General features: G+C 40.5%; 1 protein-coding gene across 1 annotated transcript in view; it reads left to right on the top strand.

Annotated features, from left to right (window-relative positions):
• CCDC6 (coiled-coil domain containing 6) overlaps positions 1–25,966 on the top strand; it is a 120,489-nt gene that overhangs the window by 60,720 nt on the left and 33,803 nt on the right. Inside the window, exon 3 of the mRNA XM_032137934.2 lies at positions 16,667–16,795. Within this exon, the coding sequence (XP_031993825.1) occupies positions 16,667–16,795 (129 nt within the window). The remainder of the gene's footprint in view (positions 1–16,666; positions 16,796–25,966) is intronic.

Genomic DNA, 25,966 nt, shown 5'->3' with positions numbered 1-25,966 from the left:
GGTAAATTCAACATGAACCTACATTAGAGCTAAATTCTACTCTCGAATGCCTTGAAGAGAGGTTGTGCTTTAATCATTATTTGTAATTCAAACCTGTAAGAAGCGTTTGTGAGCAAACTTATCAGAATTTTATATACAGGCTGAGCGTGGTGGCTCACGCCTGTGATCTCAGCACTTTGGGAAGCCAAGGCGGGTGGATCACTTTGATGCCAGGAGTTCGAGACCAGCCTGGCCAACATGGCGAAACCCCGTCTCTACTAAAAATACAAAAAATTAGTTGGGTGTGGTGGCGCATGCCTGTAATCTCAGCTACTCAGGAGACTGAGGCAGGATAATTGCTTGAACCTGGGAGGCAGAGGTTGCAGTGAGCCGAGATCACACTGCTGCACTCCAGCCTGGGGGATAGAGTGAGACTCTGTCTCAAAGAAAGAATTTAATATACCGTAAGTTCTCACTTAATGTTGCCGATAAGTTCTTAGAAAATGTGTCTTTAAGTGAAATGACATATAATGAATCTTATTTATTTGTTTGTTTATTTTTGAGACTGTCACCTAGGCTAGAGTGCAATGGTGCGATCTCGGTTCACCTTCCAAGTAGCTGGGATTACAGGCACCTGCCACCATGCCCAGCTAATTTTTGTATTTTTAGTAGAGACAGGGTTTCACCACATTGGCCAGGCTGGTCTTGAACTCCTGACCTCAAGTGATCTGCATGCCTTGGCGTCCCAAAGTGCTGGGATTATAGGCGTGAGCCACCGCACCCGGCCAATGAATCTAATTTTACCAGAGACCAATTGATACAAACAAGAGTTAAGTTCCTATTGCATATTTCTGGTCACGAAAACATGACCAAACTTCCAAATAAAGACCCCAAACACTTTAAATATTACACATTGAAATAAACTGAGCTATGTATACTTTAAAAGAGACTAGTTAAGAAGAAGTAAGATAATTACTTACCCAATGATTCCAGTTTAGGGTCACAGGTGGTCAGAACCTGTCTTGGCAGTTCTGGGTAGCTTAGGTTACAAGGTGGAAATCTGCCCTGGACAGGATCCATTCTATCGCAGGGCACACGGGCACACTCACACTGGCTGAGACTGGAACCATTTAAACAATGCCAGTTAACATGTTGTGCACATCTTTGGGATGTGGGAGGACGCTGGAGTACCTGGAGAAAACCCACACAGACATGAGGAGAACACAGGAAATCCACACAGACAGTGGCCCCAGTGGGGAATCAACTCCACTCCCCATCAACGTTTTAGTGAAATGACATTATTTGAGGACCTGCTATATAACACGTACATTAGGGGTAAAAAAAAATGTCTAAAAGGCCATTCTTCAGAATGTTATAGAGTAATTATACTTGGGTGCTGAACTTACAGGTTATGTTGTTTTCTTTGTGCTCTATTCCTTCTAATTCTGTAACAGCAACATGATACTTTTGTAACTAGAAAACATCTTATTTCTTGAAAAGGAAATTTAAGAATTGTGATGCCTGGTTTGTCCTTACCTTTTGAAACCACCTCCTTCTGTTTCTTTGACTTAGAGAGCTCAGAGTCCTGCTATGCTAGTAGCATCTCTTTGTCATGGGCAGCAGTGCACAGAACCCCCCTGCAGAGTCAGGCTCATTTGCAAGTGACAGGAGATTCTGGACTGCCCACATCATTAAGAACTAGTATAATCAGAATGCTCTAATGATTAGCCTAACTGTCTTGTCAGTCTTTGTATGATTCACTCCACTAGTCCTCTATTGTAAAACTTCCTTTCATTTAAAAAAAAATTTCTAGGCCTGGCACGGTGGCTTCTGCCTGTAATCCCAACACTTTGGGTGGCCAAGGCGGGCAGATCACGAGGTCAGGAGATCGAGACCATCCTGGCTAACACGGGGAAACTCTGTCTCTACTAAAAATACAAAAAATCAGCCGGGCGTGGTGGTGGGCGCCTGTAGTATCAGCTACTCGGGAGGCTGAGGCAGGAGAATGGCGTGAACCCAGGAGGCGGAGCTTGCAGTGAGCTGAGATAGCGTCACTGCACTCCAGCCTGGGAGACAGAGCGAGACTCCATCTCAAAAAAAAAAAAAAAAAAAAAATTCTGATTCCCCTGGCAAACTTTTAACCACCAATCACAAATGCCTACTGGAAGACTTATCAATTATCTCAGACACTGAGATTGATCATGGTTTTAGCAATTGTGGGTTTTCCCACCTGCTTTTATGCAGGGCCAAAGCATCAACTTGACTTTCTGCTCTTTGGGAGCACACTCAGCTTGTTCTGGATTGTCTACACTTTTCTCAACAAATACCACTACCAAAAGTTAATAAACTATTTTTTTTAATCATAGATTATGATTGGGGTAGGAAGAGTACTGCATATTACATATATCTTAATCTTTTCAATCTATTCCAGCTTGCAAATTTCAGACCTTAAAATAATCAATAGATTTGTAGTACGGTACTTTCAATTCACATTTGAAATGGGATCTGATCCTGAGAAAATAATGCTGCTCTACCTATAATAAAAATTATTGTAGTCATATCCTAATAGGCGGCACATTGATGGTTGGAAATACTTAAGGAGAAAAGTCCTGGATCTCTTATTAAGGTGATACAGCTTATTTTTATTATTATTGACTTGGTTCCTGAGGTAAGAATGCTTCCTGGAACTAAAGTAGTTGGAGTTTCTCTAGCGTCTATGGAAAGATGATAAATAGAGGACAGGAAGGAAGTTGTGGGCAAAACTGCTGAAGCTACCTCTGCCAAATGATTTATAGCTGAGCAGTTCAGAAGGATATCATGCAACAGAATTATTCTTCTATCTCATTTACACAGAAATAAAACTGAGAAGAAGAATTTCTAAGTCTCCAGATCTGCTTGTTCATCTGGACAAAGGGCTTAGCACTTCATTTGCCTTCTTTCACTTGTCCTGTCAATTCTGGAGAAGTGGTTTCTCCTAATACCATCTTACTGGATTCTTTTTTTTCTAGAGTGTATGCTTACTTAACCCCTGAAAGACTCTTTTTCTGAGTAGTGTGACAATTTCTGCAGGCAAAGGAAGTGAGTATAGACTCCCAATTCTCTTCTTTTCCAGGATGTACACTAGAATCTGAAGCATCCTCTTCACCCTCGCTCCCCTTCAAGTTTCCCAAGCCACTAAGATGGCAATGAAATTTTTTTGTTTATGCAAGGAGCAAAATCACATGTCAAGCTGATAAATAATGTATGAAACTTCATTTAGTTAATTTCAAAGGCGCCAAGACTATGACACCATTGCATCCATTCAGATGAAACCTTGGTCTCTCTATGTTAGGGGAGAGATCTAAATGAAATATATCCTTTATATTTAGATGTCTAGATCTGTGGCCCTCCTGGCTTGTTTTTCAGGGCCCTTAATACTGATCAGAGAAATTTGCTATCACAAAATAGCTTTCAAAACAGTTAGAACAGAGCTTTTTCTTATTGTTTTCATTCCAAATTACCTGAACCTCAGCTTTGTCTGATCTTTTCAGGAGCAAGAGGTTCACACATTGCATTCACAGTGTGCCTACAAAGAGCCACTGAGTTGTTTTTAATGCATTTTATGCTACCGCCACCAGTGGCCAAATTATAAGCCAGAATTCTGTTAGTAGCATGGCAAAAATCTCTCATTGCAATGTAATTTGTTATGAGTAGATAATACAATAAAACAAGTCGTTCTTCAGTGTTGAAATTACTGAGTTTCTTTTAAAGTGTGCGTGCATGTGCACATGTACTAAGGTTATGGCTAGATGTGATGTGCTAACATCCCAAAAAAAAAAAAAAAAACCATAAGGGCAAAAAGTAAGGGCTCAGAAGCTTCAGATGCTGACTTTTTTGACATAAAATGTGAGAAAAAGTAGGTAGAGGGAAAAATAAAGGTAGAAGAAAAGAAAGATAAAAATAATTAGGTGAAGCTGGAGTTAAACTTGCTGTATTTACCAAAGTAGATGGGAGAAATATTCTTATTTCTAGTTGGAAAGGTGAATCTTGTCTATTAAAGGATACTAGGCCCCACTATTGATAGACCCTAGCTATCACTAGGAACAGTTTTAAAATAACTTTAAAACTTTTTGGTTCTAAATGTTACAATGTTTTGCATTTCATTTTTAAACAATTTGCAGTCAGCCCAGTCAGTAATTACTTTAAAATACGGAGTTATATCCCGCTGCTGTCCTCACCTTCCTATTTCCTCCACTCATAAACTTGGTAAGAAAGATGAGACCTTTTTATTTTGATTTTCAATAATGCCTCAGCTTAGAATGAATTCTTTGGGCTAAACACTCTTTCTTCCTCAGGAGAAAATGCCAGTTTTTACAAAATGGATTTTTCAATATGCCAGAGCCTAAAGGATTTCTTTTTCTCCCTCTTTTTTTTTTTTTTTTTTGGAGATAGTCTCTCTCTGTTGCCCAGGCTGGCATGATCTTGACTCACTGCAACCTCCGTCTCTTGGGCTCAAGTGATTCTCATGCCTCAGCCTCCCGAGTAACTGGGCTAATTTTAACTAGCCCAGCTAATTTTTGTATTTTTTTTTTTTTTTTTTTTTTTTTTTTTTTTTTTTTTTTTTTTTTTAGTAGAGACAGGATTTCACCATGTTGGCCAGGCCGGTCTTGGATTCCTGACCACAAGTGATCTGCCTGCCTAAGCCTCCCAAAATGCTGGATTACAGGCATGAGCCACCGTGCCCTGCAAGGACTTTAAAAATCTTTTCCATGGAGCTTTTTTTTTTTTTTTTAATATTCCTCCTAACCAGATTTTTTTTAAAGGTGTTCATGCTTTTAGTGGCATCATGCTCCTGGAAATCCAAGAAACTCAAACTTAGCCCTTTAGGTATTCCAAGTAGATAGGAAGTCTGATATTATCCTGAAGCCATCTGCTCAGAAGTGAGGGCCTGACTCTGGTCCTCAGTGTTGCTAACAAGGAATCAAAATAACAAATAACTAATTTCTGGAAAAACGTAGCTATTTTTTCTCTTTATAAAAGTTATATTATGGCTTTTCCTGTAGAAAATAGCAGATTAGATAACTCAGACATACCTCACTGAAGATAAACAAAAGCTTAACAAAATCCTTCTTTGTTAAATAATTAACATGATGGTGCAGAACTGTTGGGCAGAGATCTGAAGGAGGGTGGGAATGAAGCACCCAAGGCTGGTTTTATTCAGAGGGCACTTGGAATTCATCCAGAAAAACACCTGAGATAGTAAATTGTGGTTTTGGTCGTTGTGTGGAGCTGGGGCTGCAGAAGTCAGTTGATTGCTTTTGGTCAAAGTTAGAGAGAGTGATCAGTCAACCTTACCTCAAGCTGGAATCATGAAGGGCTGCATGCTTAGGCTAAGAGTGAACTAGTTTTGCATCATCTGGGTAAATCAGAGACAGAAGGCTTTGATTTTGGATTAAGGTAGACCCAGACTTATGGTGCTTAGCCAAAGGAGATGGAATTTTATGGAGCGAGTTCCTATCATCCTAGGCTACAAGCTTCTCCTGCTGATAAATTTTCAAATACAATATTCAGCCCACAGTTAAAGATCCATGCACATGAAGATATGAGATTCCATGAATGTAAGTGACTAGAAATAAAAGAAATGGACTTCGCAGATACTTCAAATATTGGAATTACTGGGCATATACTATAAAGCAACCATGCTTACTATACTCAGAGAAGTAAAAGCCAACCTTGAAATCTTTGGCAGGAAACTGGAAACATATCACTTTTCTTGTAGACATTCAAATGTTAAGTGAAAAACTAATGAATAACTATATGGCAATACATTTGAAATTTATATGATGTGGACAAATTCTTAGAAAAACACAACTTTCTCCAGCTGACTGAGGAAGAAAAAGAAAACTGTCTTCTGTCCTGTAAAGAAATTGAATTAGAGATCAACAGCCTTCATAAACAATGAATTCCAGGTCCAAATGGTTTCATTGAGAGTTGTACCAAACATTCAAGGATAAAGTAATTTGTCTTCTGGCCGGGCGCGTTGGCTCATGCCTGTAATGCCAACACTTTAGGAGGCCGAGGCGGGCGGATCACGAGGTCAGGAGATCGAGACCATACTGGCTAACATGGTGAAACTCCGTCTCTACTAAAAATACAAAAAAAGCCTGGGTGTGATGGCTCAGGCCTGTAATCCCAGCACTTTGGGAGGCTGAGGCGGGTGGATCACGAGGTCGGAAGGTCGAGACCATCCTGGCTAACATGGTGAAACCCCGTCTCTACTAAAAATACAAAAAATTACCCAGGGGCGGTGGCAGGCGCCTGTAGTCCCAGCTACTCGGGAGGCTGAGGCAGGAGAAAGGCGTGAACCTGGGAGGCGGAGCTTGCTGTGAGCTGAGATTGCGTCACTGCACTCCAGCCTGGGTGACAGAGCAAAACTCCATCTCAAAAAAAAAAAAAAAAAAAATTGTCGTCCATAAATTCTAAAGGGAAAAAAATGGGTCCCCAATATATTTTAAGAGTAACATAACCTTTAATGCTCAAACTTAAGTGTAGTTCAGAAAAGGCAAATTATAGTACAGCCTCAATCATGAGCAAAAATCCTACACAAAATATAAGTAAATGAAGTCAGCAATATATTAAAAGGACAATGCACCATGACCACGTTGGGTTTATACAAGAAATGCAAGTTTAGTTTACCAGTAGAAAATCAGTAAGTGTAATTTGCCACATTCATAGAATAAAAAGAAAAAGTCATGATCATGTTAATAGATGGAGAGAGGATTTGATAAAGTGTAACAATTCATGATAAAAATTAGTGAACTAAGAATAGAACTGAAACCTGACTTTTTAAAAAAGTGTTTACATAGGCCAGGCGCGGTGGCTCGCACCTGTAATCCCAGCACTTTGGGAGGCGGAGATGGGCAGATCATTTGAAGTCAGGAGTTCAAGACTAGCCTGACCAGCATGGTGAAACCCCATCTCTACTAAAAGTACCAAAAATAAGTTAGTGGGGTGTGGTGGTGCACGCCTGTAGTCCCAGCTACTCGGGAGGCTGAGGCAGGAGAATCAGTTGAACCAGGAGGCAGTGGTTGCATTGAGCCAAGATTGTACCGCTGCACTCTAGCCTGGGCAACAGAGTGAGACTCCATCTCAAACGTAAATAAAGTGTTTACAAAAAGCCTGCCCTAACCATTGTGTTTGATTATGAAAAGTTAACTTTCTCTTTAAAATCAAGAACAAGACATGGGGCCAGGCGCGGTGGCTCACGCCTGTAATCCCAGCACTTTGGGAGGCCGAGGCAGGCGGATCATGAGGTCAGGAGATCGAGACCGTCCTGGCTAACGTGGTGAAACCCCGTCTCTACTAAAATTACAAAAAATTAGCCGGGCATGGTTGCAGGCACCTGTAGTCCCAGCTACTCGGGAGGCTGAGGCAGGGGAATGGCCTGAACCGGGGAGGTGGAGCTTGCAGTGAGCGGAGATTGCACCAATGCACTCCAGCCTGGGTGACAGAGTGACTCCATCTTGAAAAAAAAAAAAAAGAACAAGACACGGATGCCTGCTGCATTTACCTATATTGATTTTTGTGGTGGATTTCTAGCCAGTGCAGAAAGGCAAGAAAAAGATGTAAGGATTGAAAGGAGGAACTAATATTGCCATTTACTTATTATTGTGTAAGTGGAAAACTTTTAAATCTTAAGAATCTACAGATAAGTAATTAGAATTCCATTTTCTCACATGAAAAACTGTATTTCTGTGTACCAGCAATAAGCAGTTAAATGTGAAAATATGAAAGCATCAAAAACCAAGAGAAGGGATTAAGTGCCATGGAAAAATATAGAACACTGTAAAGGGCATAGGGCAGTTGAAGTTTTAAGTAAATTCAAGTCATTGAGGTAATATTTAAGCAAAATCTGGGAGAAGAAGCTAGCCAAATAGATTTTTGTGGGAAGAGTATTGTAGGCAGAAGGAATAGGAAAGTGCTAAGGCCTTGAAGTAAGATTGTGCCTGCCATGTTGGAGAAGCAGCAGAGAGACTGGTGTGGTTAGGTTGACGTCATGGGGAGAGAAGAGTGATAGATGAAATTGGGAGGTAATGGGTCTGGAGGCTTGATATGATAGAGGTTTGGGAGCCACTGTTGGCACTTTGGCTTTTATTCTGCATGGGAGCCACCCAGGGTTTTGAGCAGAGTGGCAAAATGATCCTACATAACTCTTAAAATGATTGCTTTGGTTGCTGTGTCATGAAGAGATTATGGATTGGGGGCCAAGGTGGGAGCAATGCATATTAGAAGGATATTCTGTAATACATGCCAAGAGATGGAGTGGATTATTCAGGGAGTAGTAGTGAAGATGGTAAACTTTGGATTCTGGGTACATTTTGAAGAAATAACCTCATAGGATTTGTGGATGGATTAGAAGTGGTGTAGAAAAAAAGGATCAAGAAAAACTTAGGGGTTTGAGTCTCAATGACTGGAAGAATAGTTCCCATCATTTAAGATGGAAAAGACAGCAAGTGGAGTATGTTTGGAGTAAGAATGTCAGAAGTTCAATTGCAATGTCTGGGCTTCCAAATGGAGAGAACAGACAAGGCAGTTGGACAGAGGTTCTGACTCTCAACAGAGAAGTGTGGGCTAGAAATATAAATTTGGGAGTGTTTTCTTTAGAAATTATTTATTCCCATGGAAATTAGTGCTGTTACTCAGGAGGTGTGCCCAGAGGAGAGGGCCAGAGACATATCATAAGGAAAATGCAAGGATGAACCACAGAATGGGAGAAGAGATATGCACCATATGTAATGACAGAGAACTACAAATCAGTAAGAAAGCAAACAACCCAGAGGAAAAATGGCAAATGATTTAAACAGACTCTTCACGTAAGTATGTGGCCAAAAAGCCAGTAAACAAATGGAAAAAGTACACAACCTCATTAGTAGTCAGGAAAGGTGAATTAAACCACAACAAGATACTACTAATAAATTCTTATGTACTGCAGGTAGAAAATTGAAATCATTACACCCATTTGAAAACAATTTGGTAGTACCTAATTAAGTTGGAGATATTTATTCTCTATGACCCAGTGGTTTCAATCCTGGGTATATATCATATTACATGTACATGTGTACCAGATATGTAGAAGAATGTTCTTTGTGCCATTGATCATGATAAAAAACTAGAAATGGCCAGGCGTGGTGGCTCACGCCTGTAATCCCAGCACTTTGGGAGGCTGAGGTGGGTGGATCACGAGGTCAGGAGATTGAGACCAGCCTGGCCAACATGATAGTAGATACATGAAACTCTGTATCTACTAAAAATACAAAAATTAGCTGGGTGTGGTGGCGTGTGCCTGTAATTCCAGCTACTCGGGAGGCTGAGGCAGGAGAATTACTTGAACCACGGAGTCGGAGGTTGTAGTGAGCCAAGATCACACCACTGTATTACAGCCTGGCGACAGAGTGAGACTCTGTCTCAAAATAAATAAATAAAAAGAAATGACCCAAGTGCCTGTCATCCGTCGAGAGGATAGACTGTGGTATAAATAGCTGGATACTGTGAAGCAATGAAAATACAAACCACAATTAGTAACAAGTTCATTTAGCAGAAGAAGCTGGATATGAAAGAATGCAAAACCTAGCAAGACCAATGTTTGGAAGTAGATGAATACGTAGGTTGTTTAAAAAAACAACTTTCGGAAAAATCTAAGGAAGTAAATACCATAAGAATTAGGATATTGATTATGTCTAGGAGTTGGAGGGGGCTATAAACAGGAAGAGAAACAGGGGCTTTGGGGCAGACCATGATATATGGGTAATGTCCTAGATCTTGATTAATCCACCCCACCCCCAACCGTTGTTTTGCTTATCCTGAGGCTTAATCTAGAGCAAACGGTCCACATGAAGTGAGGACGTTATTTATTCAATCAGTATTTGCATTCACAATGTATTTTCTATGTTTTGGAGTAGGATCAAGGAAATCCTAGTCACTGCCCTTCTTAGAGCTTTCAATCCTGTAAAGAGTGATTGAGAATGTACCCAGGTGTTCTAGGATGGCAGCACACATCAGAGATGAGGGCAAAGGCTTTGAAGCCAAGGACCTCAGTTTGAACCCTGGATTTACCCTTTACCTGTGAAATTTCAGTTAGATCACCTAATCTCTTTAAGCTGTGGTTTCACTCTTTGCAAAATGCAGATAACAGTTTTTACTGTAGAGTTACGAAGATTCAACCATCAAGTGTGATAGTGTATATAAAGTGCTTGAGACGTAATAATCGCCTTGAAGCATTAGCTGCGTTTAGAAGTAGCTGATGGAAAAGATATAGAAAAACATAATGAAATAGACATTAAAATGCACTTAAATGACAATGTGCTTCTCACACCTTAAAGGAGGGTGAGTGCACATTATGCTGAGGGCCTGTGGGAAAGCATTGGGGAAGAAGTCTTTTATGCTATCCCCTAGTCTCGGTAAATTGAGGGGGGGGATTCAGACTCCATAGGCAGAGGCACAGCATGAATGGGGCATGTGGGCAGAGTGAGTGGCATGGTTTCTGTAAGAGTGATCCGGCATGACTAGCAAGTATTGTGATCTAGAAGCCCCTGGACCAGTATGGTCACCAAAAGTGTTTGGCTGGCATGATGGGATTTTCTTTTTAAGAGTCAGAAAAGGACATGAGCTTTTCCTTTAACCACAATAGCTACCACTCCCTGGCTTAAACCCATCCATTCTTTGTTTGTTGCATGCATGAACCCTGAAGGCATTTATGCTTGCAAACCTTGGACTGTCACATCAACTGAGTAGTGTGAAAATAGTATGAGGAAGGCGTGGGAAGCTTGCATAGGGATTGGATCATGGAAGGACTTGAATGTTATGCCAGTGAGTTTGGACTTAGTCCACAGGTAGTAGGGAGCCATTGAAGAGTTTTGAGCAGGACATTGAAGTAATAGGACTTGTGCTAGGATGATCTACAGTGGGCCTGGGGAGATCCAGTAGGAGGTTTTGGCAGTAGCCCAAAGGAAAAGGAATAAAAGGCCTGAACCAGATTGGGGACATGAGCACATGGCACACACAAAGAAGAGTGTGTGTGTGTGTGTGTGTGTGTGTGTGTGTGTGTGACAGCTGTTGTGGAGGCTGACTTCATGGGCCTTGGTAACTCATGAGATATGAGGCATTGACCCAGATTACTGGTACCAGTAACAGAAGGGGAGGAGGTGGGAATAAGTGTGGGCCCAAGAAGCCCTTAGTGATGAAGTACTGAGTTTGAGGTGGGAGTCTGAATTTCTGCTCAGTAGAACAGCTGACAAGTCGGTTCTTGAGAGACTTTCTATGTTCTGAGAGAGATTTTTGAGCTTTTTTCCAAAGCTCATATTAATAACATTATGATTGCTTTTGACAGTCTAATGGCTTAATGCAGTTACTGTCCTGGGGTGGCCTTTACTTGGTCCAATGCAGGTAGCTCCATTCCTTGGTAATTTTCAATAAACCAAGGATGTTAGTTGCAGTACTGTGGGTAACAGAGATATTAGTTGACTAGTGAAAACAAAGCTGGGGGCCTCTCAAGTTTCTTCTTCTTCTTTCTTTTCTTTTTTTTTTTTTTTTTTTTTTAGACAGAGTCTCGCTCTTGTCGCCCAGGCTAGAGTGCAGTGGTGCGATCTCGGCTCACTGCAACCTCCACCTCCCAGGTTCAAGTGATTCTCCTGCCTCAGCCTCCTGAGTAGCTGGGACTACAGGCGCATGCCACCACGCCCGGCTAATTTTTTTGTATTTTTGGTAGAGACAGGGTTTCACCATGTTAGCCAGGCTGGACTCAAACTCCTGACCTCAGGTCATCTGCCCACCTCGGCCTCCCAAGTGCTGGGATTACAGGCGTGAGCCACCGTGCCTGACCTGGTTTATTCTTAAGTTGTCTTGAAAAAGCTGGGTCCTAGGGGTAGTGGCTAGAAGCTGTGCTTCAGTTGGCAAGGACTGACTTGACAACAAGCCCAGACCTGCACATTGACATTTTACAAAACCTAGGATCCAGCAAACCTGCTGCATGTTGGGTGGGAAGGTGCTCTCAGCATCCAGCATACACATGCACCTGTGGTACCTATTGGAGGAGGTTCTCCCAGGTAAATGATTTTCAATGCCTCTACCTGCTAGAAAGAATTTATTGAGAATAAAAAGTCATTTGGTGCAGAGTTCTTGAATCTATTATGTAAAAGGCCTGGTTCATTGAAGTGGTTCCAGAAATCCTTTGTAAATTATAAGCACAATTATTGGTAATTGGATGATGCTTAAGGCTAGCCTGCTTAAGATCAAATTAATGCTACACTTGTGTATTTCATTGGGCTGGAAGTTTGCTTTGAGACTATATATCTAATCAGTGGATGATATAAGAAAATGCTTGCTTTAGAACTTAGAATTTAAAATTATACTGATTTATAGTTGAGCATATAGTTGCATTTTCGTTTATGCCCTTTTCAGTTCTGTTAATATATTTTTCTTGTTGGATCCCAAGGAACAAACTTTTATTTATATAACCCTAATTCCGTTGAAAATGTGATCTGCTGAGGGAGGGATCATTGTTATGTAATTCTGATTCCACAGGGATATTTTTATTAGTGTTAACATATAGCACAAATAAGGGTTATAAAACTGTTCCATAATCTTTGAGATTGGCCTTATATAAAAAATGTATTTGTTGAAAATTCTGATTTTTGAAAAAAGCCTTTTAATCTGCCTAGGCATCTAGCCTTATATATATTTAAGGCAGACACATGAGTATCATTTCAAAATATTAATTAATATGCTTGATTATTATTAGATGGAATAATTTCTGTTCTAGTTCAGGATCTTTGACTTTATTGGAAGATTTAAAATTGTTCATGTAACAGTACATTAAGACCTATGATTATAAATTTAAAGTCGTGCCTAGAAAAGTTTGCCCATATTGAAGATGGGCATCAGAGGTGAAACTGACAGCTAGTCTTGAGTCACCCTGCACTAGGCTTCCCAGGGTTTTCACGTCTGTGGTGCCATGAGCTATAGCTTTAAAATAGGCAGGTCAATTCAGGGTGTTGGTTCAAACCCTATTGGAGCCACGTTGCTTGAATTTACGTGGTATCTGTTTAAAAGAGAATATCTGAATTTTTCTTAGACAAACTATATGAGGCAAGTTCTGTAGTTATTAGTCCTTCAAGGTCCCTATGCACACATTTGCCGCCTACCTCTTGCTCATCTTAACCCTTGTCTCATGATTTTAGGGGACTGAGGTACTTCTGTGTTTCTCTCAAGCAAGCTCTTTTTTTTTTTTTTTTTAATTTATTTATTTTTTTTATTTAGACAGGGTCGCGGTCTGTCACCCAGGCTGGATTGCAGTGGTGCACTCATGCTCACTGCAGCCTTGATCTTCTGGGCTCCAGCAGTCCTCTCACTTCAGTCTCCTGAGTAGCTGGGACTACAGGTGCGCGCACCACCACATCCAGCTAATCTTTTCTTATAGAGACAGAGCCTCACTGTGTTGCCTAGGCTGGTCGCAAACTCTGGGGCTCAAGCAATCGTCTTGCTTCGGCCTCTAAAAGTGCTGAGATTATAGGCATGAGCCACTGTGCCTGGCCATGTTTCTCTTTTTATTGGCAGTTTCTTTGTTCCAGGAAGAACTGTATTTTCTGTTTCTAGTCTTTGTTCAGGAACTCTATGCTCTGCTTCTGTTGCATGTCACCTGAGGTGGCAGAACAAAGCAGGCAGCAGAACTGTTTGTTTTAGCACTGTCTTTGGGGGATGATAAAAACTGTGAATCTTTAGCAAACAGAGTTACATCTCAGAATGGCTTGATATTTTCCAAATGGGTTAGTGTAACCCAGTGACCTTACTTGAGTTCTGGTAATGACAGCTTTACCATCAAATTTTCCATCGGGTATAGCTCTTGAGAGGAAAATGCCTCCTAAAATTGAGAGCTCTGATAGGCTTTATTATTAGTTCAATCTGTAGTCTTAAAGGAAGTACCTAAAGCTACTGACAGTGTTAGACCATCTGTCTAAATATGGATATTTTCCTGCAAGCCAATGAGAGCCTTGCCTTTCTTCAGATTAACATTCTATGACAAACGCTGCTTGGTGGGCAAGAGATTTTTCAATGTTAGATTACACCCTTTATTGTTTTAGTTTACCTCAGGGCAGAGGCATAATGTTGAGAAAAAAGAAGGGTTCTTTCAAATAAAAATGGCAGCAGTTGAAAACGTATTGGAAGAAAACATAGCTACTGTATTAAAAAAGCTATGCAAATAGTTTAAAGGCTTTAAGACTTAAGTTTATCATCTCTCAATAACTAGTAGATACTGTTAAAGCTTAGTGTTCATAACTATTTTTAGGGCAAGGATGATATGTTAACTATAGATCTCGCCTACCATTCGCATAGTACCTGCAGATAGAAGACAGCACACCACGCTTACTGAATGAAAGCCTTAGGCACAGATGTACATGCTTTGCTATATTTTTCCTCCTAAGCGATGCTTGTTCCATTGGATTCTTTCTCAAAATTGCTGGGAACTCTTCTTGTTCTCTATTCATTCATCTTAGTTCTTTTAATTGCTGCTTGGTCTTGCAGAATCTGAGTTTTAAAGAGCTAGCTAAGTATAGACTTGTCACTGTAAGCACCTCCTTACACCTGCTTTTCTCTTGGGTCCCTGCAAGATTGACCAGGTTATTTTTGGCCTTGAAGATCAAAAACAGTTGGAAGGAAAATAGCATCTATTTAGTCAATATTTCCAGTGTTGGAAGACTATGTCAGATTAAAATTTTTTTTCTTTTTTTTTTTCTTTTTTGAGACAGAGTCTCGCTCTGTCCCCCAGGCTGGAGTGCAGTGGTGTGATCTCGGCTCACTGCAACCTTCACCTCCCTGCAGCCCCTGCCTCCTGGGTTTAAGGGATTCTCCTGCCTCAGCCTTCTGAGTAGCTAGTGCATGCCACCACACCGGGCTTATTTATTTATTTGTTTGTTTGTTTGTATTTTTAGTAGAGACAGGGTTTCACCATGTTGGTCAGGCTGGTCTTGAACTCCTGGTCTCATGTGATCCACCTGCTTCGACCTCCCAAAGTGCTACGATTACAGGCGTGAGCCCCTGTGCCTAACCAAAACAATTTTTTTTCCCTTAAACTGAGTATGTGTTTTCAGGGCAGTGGACACTGTCAAATGTGGAGAGTGTTACTTGTAGCCATTTTGAGGATGATCAGGCTTGCCTCAGCTCTCAGTTGTCCACTCCACCCTAAGAAGGGTTTACAAAGAAACGTTGCATCCCCTGGGCAAGCATACATGGCTTTTTTTCTATGTTTAATCATTTGGCTTTCCAGGTGCGCAGGGTGTGGTAGGTACTCATGGGTGGAGCAGCCTGAAGGCGACCTCTCTTGGGTTTGCTCAGTGATACAGCGGGAGAGAGCACTTGTTTGGGGTTCTGGGCGGGGTCTGGGTCCCAAGCTCCGCCACTTTCCAGCTGTATTGCTTCAGTCTAATAATGTGATTTGTCACGTATAAAATGGAAGTGACCATGCCTGTCTAAATGCATGTGAAGAACCTGGTGTATAGTGTCTGCCAAAAGAAATGGCTGTGAACATAAAATTAGGGAGCAGTGTCCTATTCAGCCAAAAACTAAAACTTTTGTGTGCTTCGTTGTTTTAGTAGCTTTTACTTTTTTCCCTTAATTCTGAAACATCAGGCCAACCCCTGCTGTGGATCAACAAACCCCCCCCCACCCCAGTTGAGAGTGTTATAAAAATAATATGCAATTATTAATGAGAACCTCCCCAAGTCCCTATGGGTCCACTGGATTTCTTTTATTTTCCTTTGGTTTTGTAGGTTGGAGTTTGGTTTGTTTTTGTTTTTAAGTTTTCTCTGGTAATGACACCGTAGCCTTATCTTTTAATTGCATGAATAAGATTCTTTTTTTTGAGACAGAGTTTTGCTATTGTTGCCCAAGCTGGAGTGCAATGGTGCCATCTCAGCTCACTGCAGCCTCCACCTCCTGGATTCAAGCGATTCTCTTGTCTCAGCCTCCCAAGTAGCTGGGATTACAGGTGCCTGCCACCACGCCCAGCTGACTTTCATATTTTTAGTAAAGACAGAGTTTCACTGTGTTGGCCAGGCTGGTCTTGAAGTCCTGACTTCAGGTGGTCCACCTGCCTTGGCCTCCCAAAGTGCTGGGATTACAGGTATGAGGCACCATGCCCAGCCAATATTTTCCCTCTTGGTTTTTAGGGAATATATAGTAACTGTGGTGTACAGTCTCTGTATAGAAAAATAATTGTGCTGATTTTTGTGAAGGCATGCTTACTTGTACACTGGAAATAGCATTCTGAATAATTTACCTAAGTATGTTCTGTGATTTTGACATCTCTGTCTACATACATGATGCAAATCTGAATAAACTGCAATTCATTTAATAAAAATTGATATGAAATTTCTATTTTTAAAAAATTTATCTGTATGCCTATAGCATAAAACCTGAAAGGTAGCAAAAAGTATATTGCGAAACACAAATTGCATTTCCATTCCCTATGACTTTTGGTTTTAAGTTAGAAGAACCAGTTAGGCACAGATTACTAGGTATACACTTGCACATTTGAGCAAAAATGGGTAATGTAACTTTGTGGTATAGCTTCTTCATATAGTCACCTTTTGGAGCCAATGTTTCCATGGCATTTGAGTTGCCTGATTTCCACGTCTGTGTGTTTTTCATCTTCCAGTTGCAGCATGAGAAAGCCGAACTAGAACAGCATCTTGAACAAGAGCAGGAATTTCAGGTCAACAAACTGATGAAGAAAATTAAAAAACTCGAGAATGACACCATTTCTAAGCAACTTACATTAGAACAGGTAAGCACCTGTAGCTCTTCCTTTACATTGTATTTTCTCATTCTCAGCTTGTTCTTTTAAGCTTTAAGATGCCTGGAAGAATTTAAGTGAAAAGTAGTTTTCAGCTTTCTCTCCCCATTGTGGAGACTTCATTTCTGAAGTGAGCATTGACAGGTTTACATAGTTCCTATCATTCTCTCACACATTTTCTCTTTTTTAACCACAATTAATAAAGTTTCAGGAGATAAGTTGTGATGTACTGATTTATAGCAGGAAATGTCAGCTTCCTTTTTGCAAAGCAAAGGGAGAATAATGTTTTTGACCACAGGATAGTTTCTGTGAAAGTTCCTAAGACAGTGTTGCTACGGAACTAAAACTGGTCTTTCAAAGCTTCTTCAGAATAAACAATTAACATTTTCCTCTTTGAATGATTAGCAACCTTACATGAGCCTTCTCTTCTCCCAGTCCAGACTTGTTGGTACAGATATGGAGTCATAGACTTGGTAACTCATCTTGAGTCAACCACTGACTGGTTGTATGACTTTATATTAACTTCATTAATTTCTCTGGGCTCAAGTTCTCCATTTGTAAACAGAGCAGGACAGACTAAAACCAGAAATGGCAAGCTTAACAAGATACAAAGGTGGGAAGTAGTAATAGCACACAATCCCTTTGTCCTCTGCCCTCAGCAGGCATTGATATTGGAACATTGGCCTTGGGAGTCCAGACTTGGTCTGTATGCCCCATTATCACACAGAACTCTGGGCAGCTATTGTCACTCCATTCAGGGTGTGTCGGAGTATGTTATCGCTAGCCTTGGTGTTCCCCGATGCCTTCACCCATGCTAGTGTCCTGAAATTTTAGTTCCCCTAAGTTATAAGAGGCTGACGCTAGTGTACTGCTACCTGGGTTTCCATGTAAAATGCAGTAGATGAAGATCTTCCAGCTGTTTGTATTTTAGATCCTGATTGCCCTGATTAGGCTAAGCCTCATTAAAGTTGTCTGATTTATCTCACATTCAGGATTCTCCCTGTGCACCTTACTCCATGTTAACTCATTGCATCAGTCACTCTCAGGACCGCTCTAGTTTGAATATTTTACCTGAGAATGAAACAGTGATCGTGCTGCAAGGTTTGAAGGGAAGTTAGAGTTTGTCTTAAAGTAAGACTGACTTTAGTTATTCTGTTATTCTTGTTTTTACCTGTAGCAAAGCAGGGAATGGTACTGGGTTTTCTAACACTGAATGGTGACCCTAAAAGTGTTTTCGTCCTTTCTGTGATGAAAGTTCAGTTTTCAAGGGTTGGCTATTTTATACATATCTAGAGTAATTTATTCTTACCATTCATCTTCCAAATTTAAATGCAGTGTCTAAATTAACCAGACGCCATGCCCCGTGCCCTACCAGTTTAAAAACATTTTGTTCTGAGGTTCACCCGTTTAATTCCCAGGATAGGCAGTAGCTCCAGTTCTGTTAAAGTTAAGCTTCGAAGATTTGTGTTTAAGTCCCTGACACACTATTTACTTGTTAATCAAGAGTTAACCAAGTGACCAAGTAAAGTCCTCACAGAAGCTGGTATTAGGAGAGCTTTGCCTGGCCATGCCCTTCACAATGATGGTTGTCAATATTTTAAATATAATAGCTTCTGTCTGGTATTTGTTCACAGGCTCCTAAAGGAGACTTTGAAACTAGGACCGTGACCCAGAGCGTTTAGCTATGGCCACAAGGGGGAGGTAGTGGCCTAGTGTCAGAAAGAAGGGCAGTCTCATCCTATTGTTCCTGGGAAAAAGTCCTGCCTCCCTGTCTGAAGACCTTTTGCAGACTTTAGTAGCTGAACCCCTTTAAAATGAAGTCTGAAGCGTATATTCTCTATACCAAGTTAATAACTTAGTGACCTTTTAGGCTTATTTCAGTCCTCGATGGTAAAGAAATAGATTTCCACAATAAAATATGTGTAATGCAAAGCCCATTCTAGAAGTAAGCCTCATATCCAGCATATGAAGCCTACGTTTTAATTAAAGTGGAAAAATTTAACATTGTCATAAAAATTTCCCCCACTTTGCTTTGGGTATGACTGGGATAATTAAATGTGTTTTCTTTGACTATAAATAATTTTAATCAGCGTTTAGAGGGCATGTTTGGTTTTTCCCTCTAATAGAAATAAATCTCTTAGTTTCCATGTATATGATCTGACCAGCCCTTGAGGCCATCTCTTGGAATTATCTGTATTGTATGATATGATGTAGTATATGTTATAGTCTATATTATATTATAAAGGATATCCTGTACTCTATATTATTGTCAGAAGAGCAAAGGCATGCACTACACTATGCCTTATCATGATTTACATGTAGTTTATGCCTTTGCTTTACTGATAGTCAATGCTTTTAAACTACAAGCCACTTGAAGGCAGTTATCACGTATGCTCCCACATGTCCCACTGCTTTGTTAGATCAGTGGTAAGTGTAGGTTTGGGCATGTGAATGGTGAGTGGTCCTCTGTATTTTGGAAGGCAGCGCAAGCTAGTGTTCAGGGCCTGGGCTCTGACTTCAAAGCAACCAGCTGTGAACCCGTTCCCTCTACTTAACAATCCTTTCACCAGTTCACTTTTTTTTAACAGCTCTAGTGAGATGTAATTTACATATCCTACAATTCACTCACTTAAAAGGTACAACCCAGTGGTTTACAGCATATTCGGAGTTGTGCAACCATCACCAAATCAATTTTTGGACATTGTTGTGAACTCAAAATGAAACCCCGTACCGTTCACCTGTCACCCCTAATCCTCTATAACCTCTAAGCAACTGCTGTTCTATTTTCTGTCTGTGTATTTGCCTATTCTGGACATTTCATGTAAATAGAATCATGTAATATGTGGTCTTTTGTGATTGGCTTCTTTCATTTACCATAATGTTTTCATCCCTGCTTCTTTTTTTCTGGCTAAATAATCATCTATGGTATGGATATACCACACGCATCAATTATCCATTTATCATTTGATGGACATTTAGGTTGTTTCCATCTTTTAGTTATTATGAAGAATGCTGCTATGAACATTCACGTATAATTTTTTTGTGTGGACATGTTTTCATTTTTCTTAGTCATATGCAAAGGAGTGAAATTGCTGGGTCACATGGTAACTCTCTTAAAATTGTGCAAACAACATGTAATTTTAAAATAATCCATACTTTGCATGTAGTGGGTTGAACCTGCAGAAGGGATATTGGAAGGCATTCTGCCAGAGATTTGAGTTGATCATGACGTGTTTGTTTTGAAAGTAGAGCTTGGGTTATCATGGTTTCTGAGTTGGCTCCTTTCTGTTCTCTGTAAAGCAGAACTTAACTGGGCTGAGTTTCTTCCTAGGAAGGCCTCAGTTAACTCACATGTCAGCAGGGCCTCACTGTAAGTTTATCTCACTGAAAGTTAGTCCTTTGGTATGGACACTTCAATTATTCAGATATCATTCATTCTTTTCATAGGCCTTGAATCTGGAGTCCTCTTATTCTTCAAACAGGGGATGTTCACAGCTAGATCATGAAGGTCTATGGGCTATAAATGGTTCTGTTGGTGTTCTGCAGTATTATAATTCACAGAATTGTAGAGCTAGAAGTCCATGATGTGGGGAAGACTACCTTTTTCCCCAGACGCTAGTAGGGACATGAGACAGTGGGAAAATCACAAATAAATCCAGGGGTAGGGGCATCAGCTCTGCTCTTACAAATTGGGACAATAGCCTCTTATTCCCATTTCCTCTCCCTCCAGAGTTTGCTGCAGAGTTGGGCTCAGTGGGAATCACTGCTCAGTGATAGATCAGTTTGGCCTGTGAGTGGCCCAGCTTGCTCATGCTCCCTTTTCAGAAATGGAAACCTGGAGAGAGATTGGGAGGGTTTCTCAAGTCACACAGCTAATGAGTGGCAAACGTGGTCCCCTGGTTCTCGTACTAGTGGTCTTTTAGACCCTGGAAAGACTTAAGCCTTCGTAAAAGTAAAGGCAATGTCATCTTTCTTTTATACTTCAAGGAACTCTGCTGCTTTCCAGTTCAAACAGCCTGCATTAGTTCTTAATCATTTATTTTAGTTACCTTTTTGGCATTTATTTAGCATCTTTAAATGCTTGATGCCAAAAGTCAATTTATAAGCAGATGTAAAAAAGCATATTCAGGATAATGTAAAATTGTGTGGTCTTTGTAGCACACAGTATTAGTCTAGTAAATTGGATTAATCTAGACAGCATGGCTTTAATGATATTGGGGCTTTCTAAACAAACACTGGTGGCCAGTGCCTGTAAACCTTGACTTGAAGATTTTTCTTCAAATGTGGTCACTGTACGTCTCTTATTTGCTATTCACATTTTCTTAGGTAATGGTAAGAACATTTGGAACTTGGAATTTTCTGTTCGTGTCAAGAAATCTTATTTTGAATAATATGTTCTACCACTTAGGGAAAATTTTCCTTACTTGTCTAGCATTAAAATGCACACATTAGTTTATATAATAAGTGAAGTTTAGCTCATCAGATATGAGGGCCTTTTGTGTACTCTGCTCTGAAAATTATCTGATGAGGAAGAAGACAACAGTGTCATACGGTACGTGGGTTTTAGACACTCCATGGTTATTAAGTAGTACTGTAGAAAAATAGGGCACTATATCCATGGAGGGTTAGTCATCTAATTCAGCTAACACTTACATGGTGTAACAGGATTGCCTACCATGTACCAGGCCCCTTACTTTCTCCTTCCTGTAGTTGGCCCTGTGTCTTTTTTTCAGTTATTCCTGGAATTTAGAGACATATTTTCTTATCTGAGATGTCCCCCTTCTTCCATAGCACTAAAACCCATATATAAAGGTAGGATTTAGGATTGATATATTAATTTTAGCTTATTAGCATCGATTTATAATGATATCTTAGCCCATGTAGTTTAGGGAAACTTCCCTGGGTTCAAATCTCCCTTTCATCTGTAATAAACAGTGTGGCCTCATGCATGCAATTTGACCTCTTTTGTGAAGCAGTTGCAATTCTTATTTGTATATTTTGGGGAGGATTAGTTGTCCTTCCTGCCTGTCCTCACACTCCATGTGTACTAAAATTCTTTCTGATGCAGGATTATTCAAATGTGGACTGCACAGCAAGAAATACGTTTATATGGTAACCTAGTCACTGATGATGTGTAATTGTATGTGTCACTGTGATGAGTTTCATAAAACAGTACTTACATGCTTTGCACTGATTTTCTATTTAATTATATTTCATTTTTATTAAAATGTAGGTCACAAAAGACTAGACTAATTTCACAATCCAGTAATGGGTCTTGACCTGCAGTTTGAAAAAAGTGTTCTGCCTTGCCCAATGCTTTGGTGCTTCCAGATCTTCATGGATCTGTTTGCTCTGCCTGGAACACTTTCTCCCTCCTCTATCCTATCCCTGCTCAAGCCTTACTAGCGTCCCTCCTACAGTCAGGTGTCTGTGCTATGAGGTATTTCTATAATATTCAGAACTACTCTTGTAACATTCAGTACTCTGTTTCTTTCTTTCTTATAGCTTCCCTATAAGATGAAGGAGGGCCAAGACAAGGTTGACCTTAAACACTGTATCCCTGGTGACTCTAATCTGCTAGCTCTCCAAAAATTGTAGCTGCTGCCATTTATACTGAAAAATGTCATCTAATTCCTGTGATACTTTGCCCTTTGCCCTACCTATTTTCCAGGAAAATAAGTGTGTATATTATTTAATCCTCAAATGTCTCACTCACTACCTCCCTTGAACTGGTTATCTGTCTCTTCAGTTATGGACATATTTATGCTCATATGTCATTTGTGATCTGGCTTCTTTTTCTTCTTTGTCCATGCTGCTATTGATGCCCTTGTATGGCATGCATCCTGCATTAATCCAATACACCTGTATTGCATGCCTGCTGTGTGTCACAAACTCTTCTAAGAAAGATGACGGGAGGTCCCTGACCTTGAGGAGCCTGGTCCAGGGAGGCCAGTGCTGAGGGATGCACTGGGCAGAGTACTGTGGTGGAGGAGAGTAGTGGTGCTCCCACCATAGCACAGCAGCCCCCTAGCCAGCAGAGAATGCCTGCAGCTGCTCTGAGATTGATGCAGGAGAAAAGAAACCCACTGGCTAAGTGGGTCTATGTTCAGCCATGTTGCAGGGAAGCAGAGATGGGAGAGGAGGCAGAAATGAGGAGAGAAAATAGGTAGTAAAAAGTGTTTGCAGGTACTACATAAAGATGCCAAGAACAGAAAAAGAGCTGTGAAGGAGATGTGAAGTTGACTCCCTGCCTCTACTTTGGGGGTCATGGAGTAAGAGGAGGTTTTGGTATCTGCTGTGTAGTGTTCTTGAGGGTTTAGGCTTGTCTTTACAGTGAATGACAGATGGAAAGAAGCCGTATAGCTCTACCAGGGCTTGTGCAAGCCTCAGTGCTAACCGTGCTCAGTGATTATCTTCAGCCACTAGATGACACTGGGTGACTTAAAGGGGCTTGATGAGACCCCAGCTTCCAGGGCAGCACAGGGAGTGACCCTCACTCATCTCAGTGCCCCTCATCATCTACAGCTGCAGCAAATCACAGAGGCCAGGGTTTAGAATAATGAATTTGAATCCTCAGGACAAAATTTTTTAAATTCATGGTCTTAAGCAGGAAAATATTTAGTATATTTTAAAGTCTATCAGGAAGGAAAGAAAATTTTCACATTTCCAGTTCTTAGAATAGTGGCTCTTAAGATGTTAAAAACAGTTAAGGATAGTGCTAAGGATACAAGATGGCCTTTCTGCCTTGGTTGTCTAGAAGGCAATTCATTCAAAAATATAACCAAACCGACATCATAGCCAGTTCCCATACAATTCTGATGCTACTTGTTTTAGTAGCTACAGCAACTAACTCTAGCGAATTATACAGATTAACTTTGTGTCCTTGTGATTTATGAGTGAACTGAGTGGCTAGTGGCTCATATTCAAGTTTGCATCCTTGGGTGATTTGGTTTTACTAACTCTTGTAAAACATGGTTGTATTAGTCCTTTTTCATGCTGCTGCTGAAGACATACCCTAGACTGAGCAATTTACAAAAGAAAGAGGTTTAATTGGACTAGTTCCGCGTAGCTGGGGAAGGCCCACAATCATAGCGGAAGGCAAGGAGGAGCAAGTCCCATCTTACAGGGACAGCAGCAGGCAAAGAGAGAATGAGGAAGATGTAAAAGCGGAAACCCCTGATAAAGCTATCAGATCTTGTGAGACTTATTCACTACCACGAGAACACTATGGGGGAAACTGCCCCCATGATTCAGTTTACTCCCACCGGTTCCCTTCCACAACATGTGGGAATTATGGAAGTACAATTCAAGATGAGATTTGGATGGGGACACAGAGCTAAACCATATCAATGGTGTTTCTCTTAAATTCACAGGTAGTGTGACCATACTGGGTCTTGTTTAGAATTCCATTCATGCTAAAAGCTTCCCTTGCAGATTCTGACAGCTAGAGGAATCCATTGAAATTGTGCTGAGTAGAGCACCTACTGATTTTTGTGTGCCATTTTGAAAACACAAAGAACAACCATGTTCCTTGAAGAGTCACTTGCATTAAGGAAATGAAATTTAGTGACTACCATGCATACTTTGTAGTTTAGTTATAAATGCAAATTTCAGATTATGGAAGTCTTGGAATCTTTTAAATCAAATATTTGCATTGTAAAAATCCATTGTTCTTTCAAGACAGTTTGGAAAACAAGTACTAAAAGAAGTACAAAAATGAAAAAACTTGACCTAGATTACAGTTCCTCTAGAAAAACAGCTATTGATGTTTTTCTTCATCTTCTCCTCCTCCTCTTCTTTTCTCTTCCTCTTTTTTTAAGTGGATTTATAATTGGCTGTCCTGCTTTTTAAAAAATAAAACATCATAACTTATTTCTGCACATTTAGATAAGCTGTATTGGAGACATAATCATAGTAAACCCTGAAGTCGGCTTGGTCAGAATTTGATTATAGCAAATCCATGCTGATGTTTCAGTTGCCTGAGAAGCTTAGGTACATTCATCCCACCCACTGCTTGTCCAAGACAGATGGAGAAGAAACCTCAGATAATAGCTGAAAAATAAGTGGAATTTTGTGTCTTGGAAGTGAGAAAACTAGGGTCAATACACTATACTCAAAAGAAGCTTTAGGAGGCTCTCTGTTGATTTGTTTTGGAATCCATTTGTTGGGATGTGATGAAGCCAACTAAGGGGTGCCAACTCCAGACCTGTGAAAGTAGACTCTGAGCTCTATCAAGGGACACAGATAAGTCTCTCTGTAGGATATGAAAAAGGAAAAAAAAATCCCCCAGAATTCCTTTCCTAGACTCAATTTCAATTAAATAGAAAAACTCACTGTGTTCCATCTTGTAAGACTTTATTTTGAAGCATCAGATGCCACATATAGATCAACTTGTACAGATGATGTTGCATGATGGAAGGGGAAAAACTCAATGTATTTCCTGTGTCAAAGGAGAGGCAGCTCGTCATGATCCAATGATGTACATCTTCTGGTTACCCACTGGGAACAAAGACCTTGCGTGTCAAATTGAAGAGCACTGGTGTGCTGCAGTAGAGCAGTGAAACCCAGAGATACTGTACTGAGACTTCCTAGTTGTAATTGTGAAATGCACAGGTCTGTTTCTTTATGATCAAAACAAGAATTTGCTTGATGACTTAGGTGTTCTCTCTAGCTGAACACACTGCAAATGAATGAATGGCTAAGTAAACTCATCATCGCTATGTAAGGAAGTGGGATGAATGTGGTAATGACAAGAAAGAAATGATTTATCAAGGAAACTTCCATTTTGGATAAAGAACATCAAGTTTGTCCAAAACTTCCATTTTGGATAAATCACATTAGGGCAAGAGAAGTTGCCCTGTTGTTCTTAAAGAAGCTTGTTTTAACTTTAATAATATTTTGGGTTGGGAGTCAACGAAGTCTTGCTATTGAAGCAGGATATTTCCCTGACCCCTTCCCAGGAGTTGTGAGAGGGATGTCTCATTTACTCAGCCCACCACTCTCGACTCCACTGTGGGAACTGGAGTGAACAAGTGCTGGCACCGGCTGGCTGCTTAGGTACTGGCAGGAACGAACTCTGTGCTGGCCCTGTAGCAGCATCTAGGCAGGGGGTGCCTGTAACTCCTGAAGCCCCAGAGGGTGTGTTACAGTACTCGTTTAGTT

The sequence above is a fragment of the Hylobates moloch genome, unplaced genomic scaffold (assembly GCF_009828535.3).
Source record: "Hylobates moloch isolate HMO894 unplaced genomic scaffold, HMol_V3 SCAFFOLD_3, whole genome shotgun sequence".
Taxonomy (NCBI): Eukaryota; Metazoa; Chordata; class Mammalia; order Primates; family Hylobatidae; genus Hylobates; species Hylobates moloch.
Note: the sequence above shows the minus strand (reverse complement) of the source record. Positions and strands in the feature narration are given on the sequence as shown.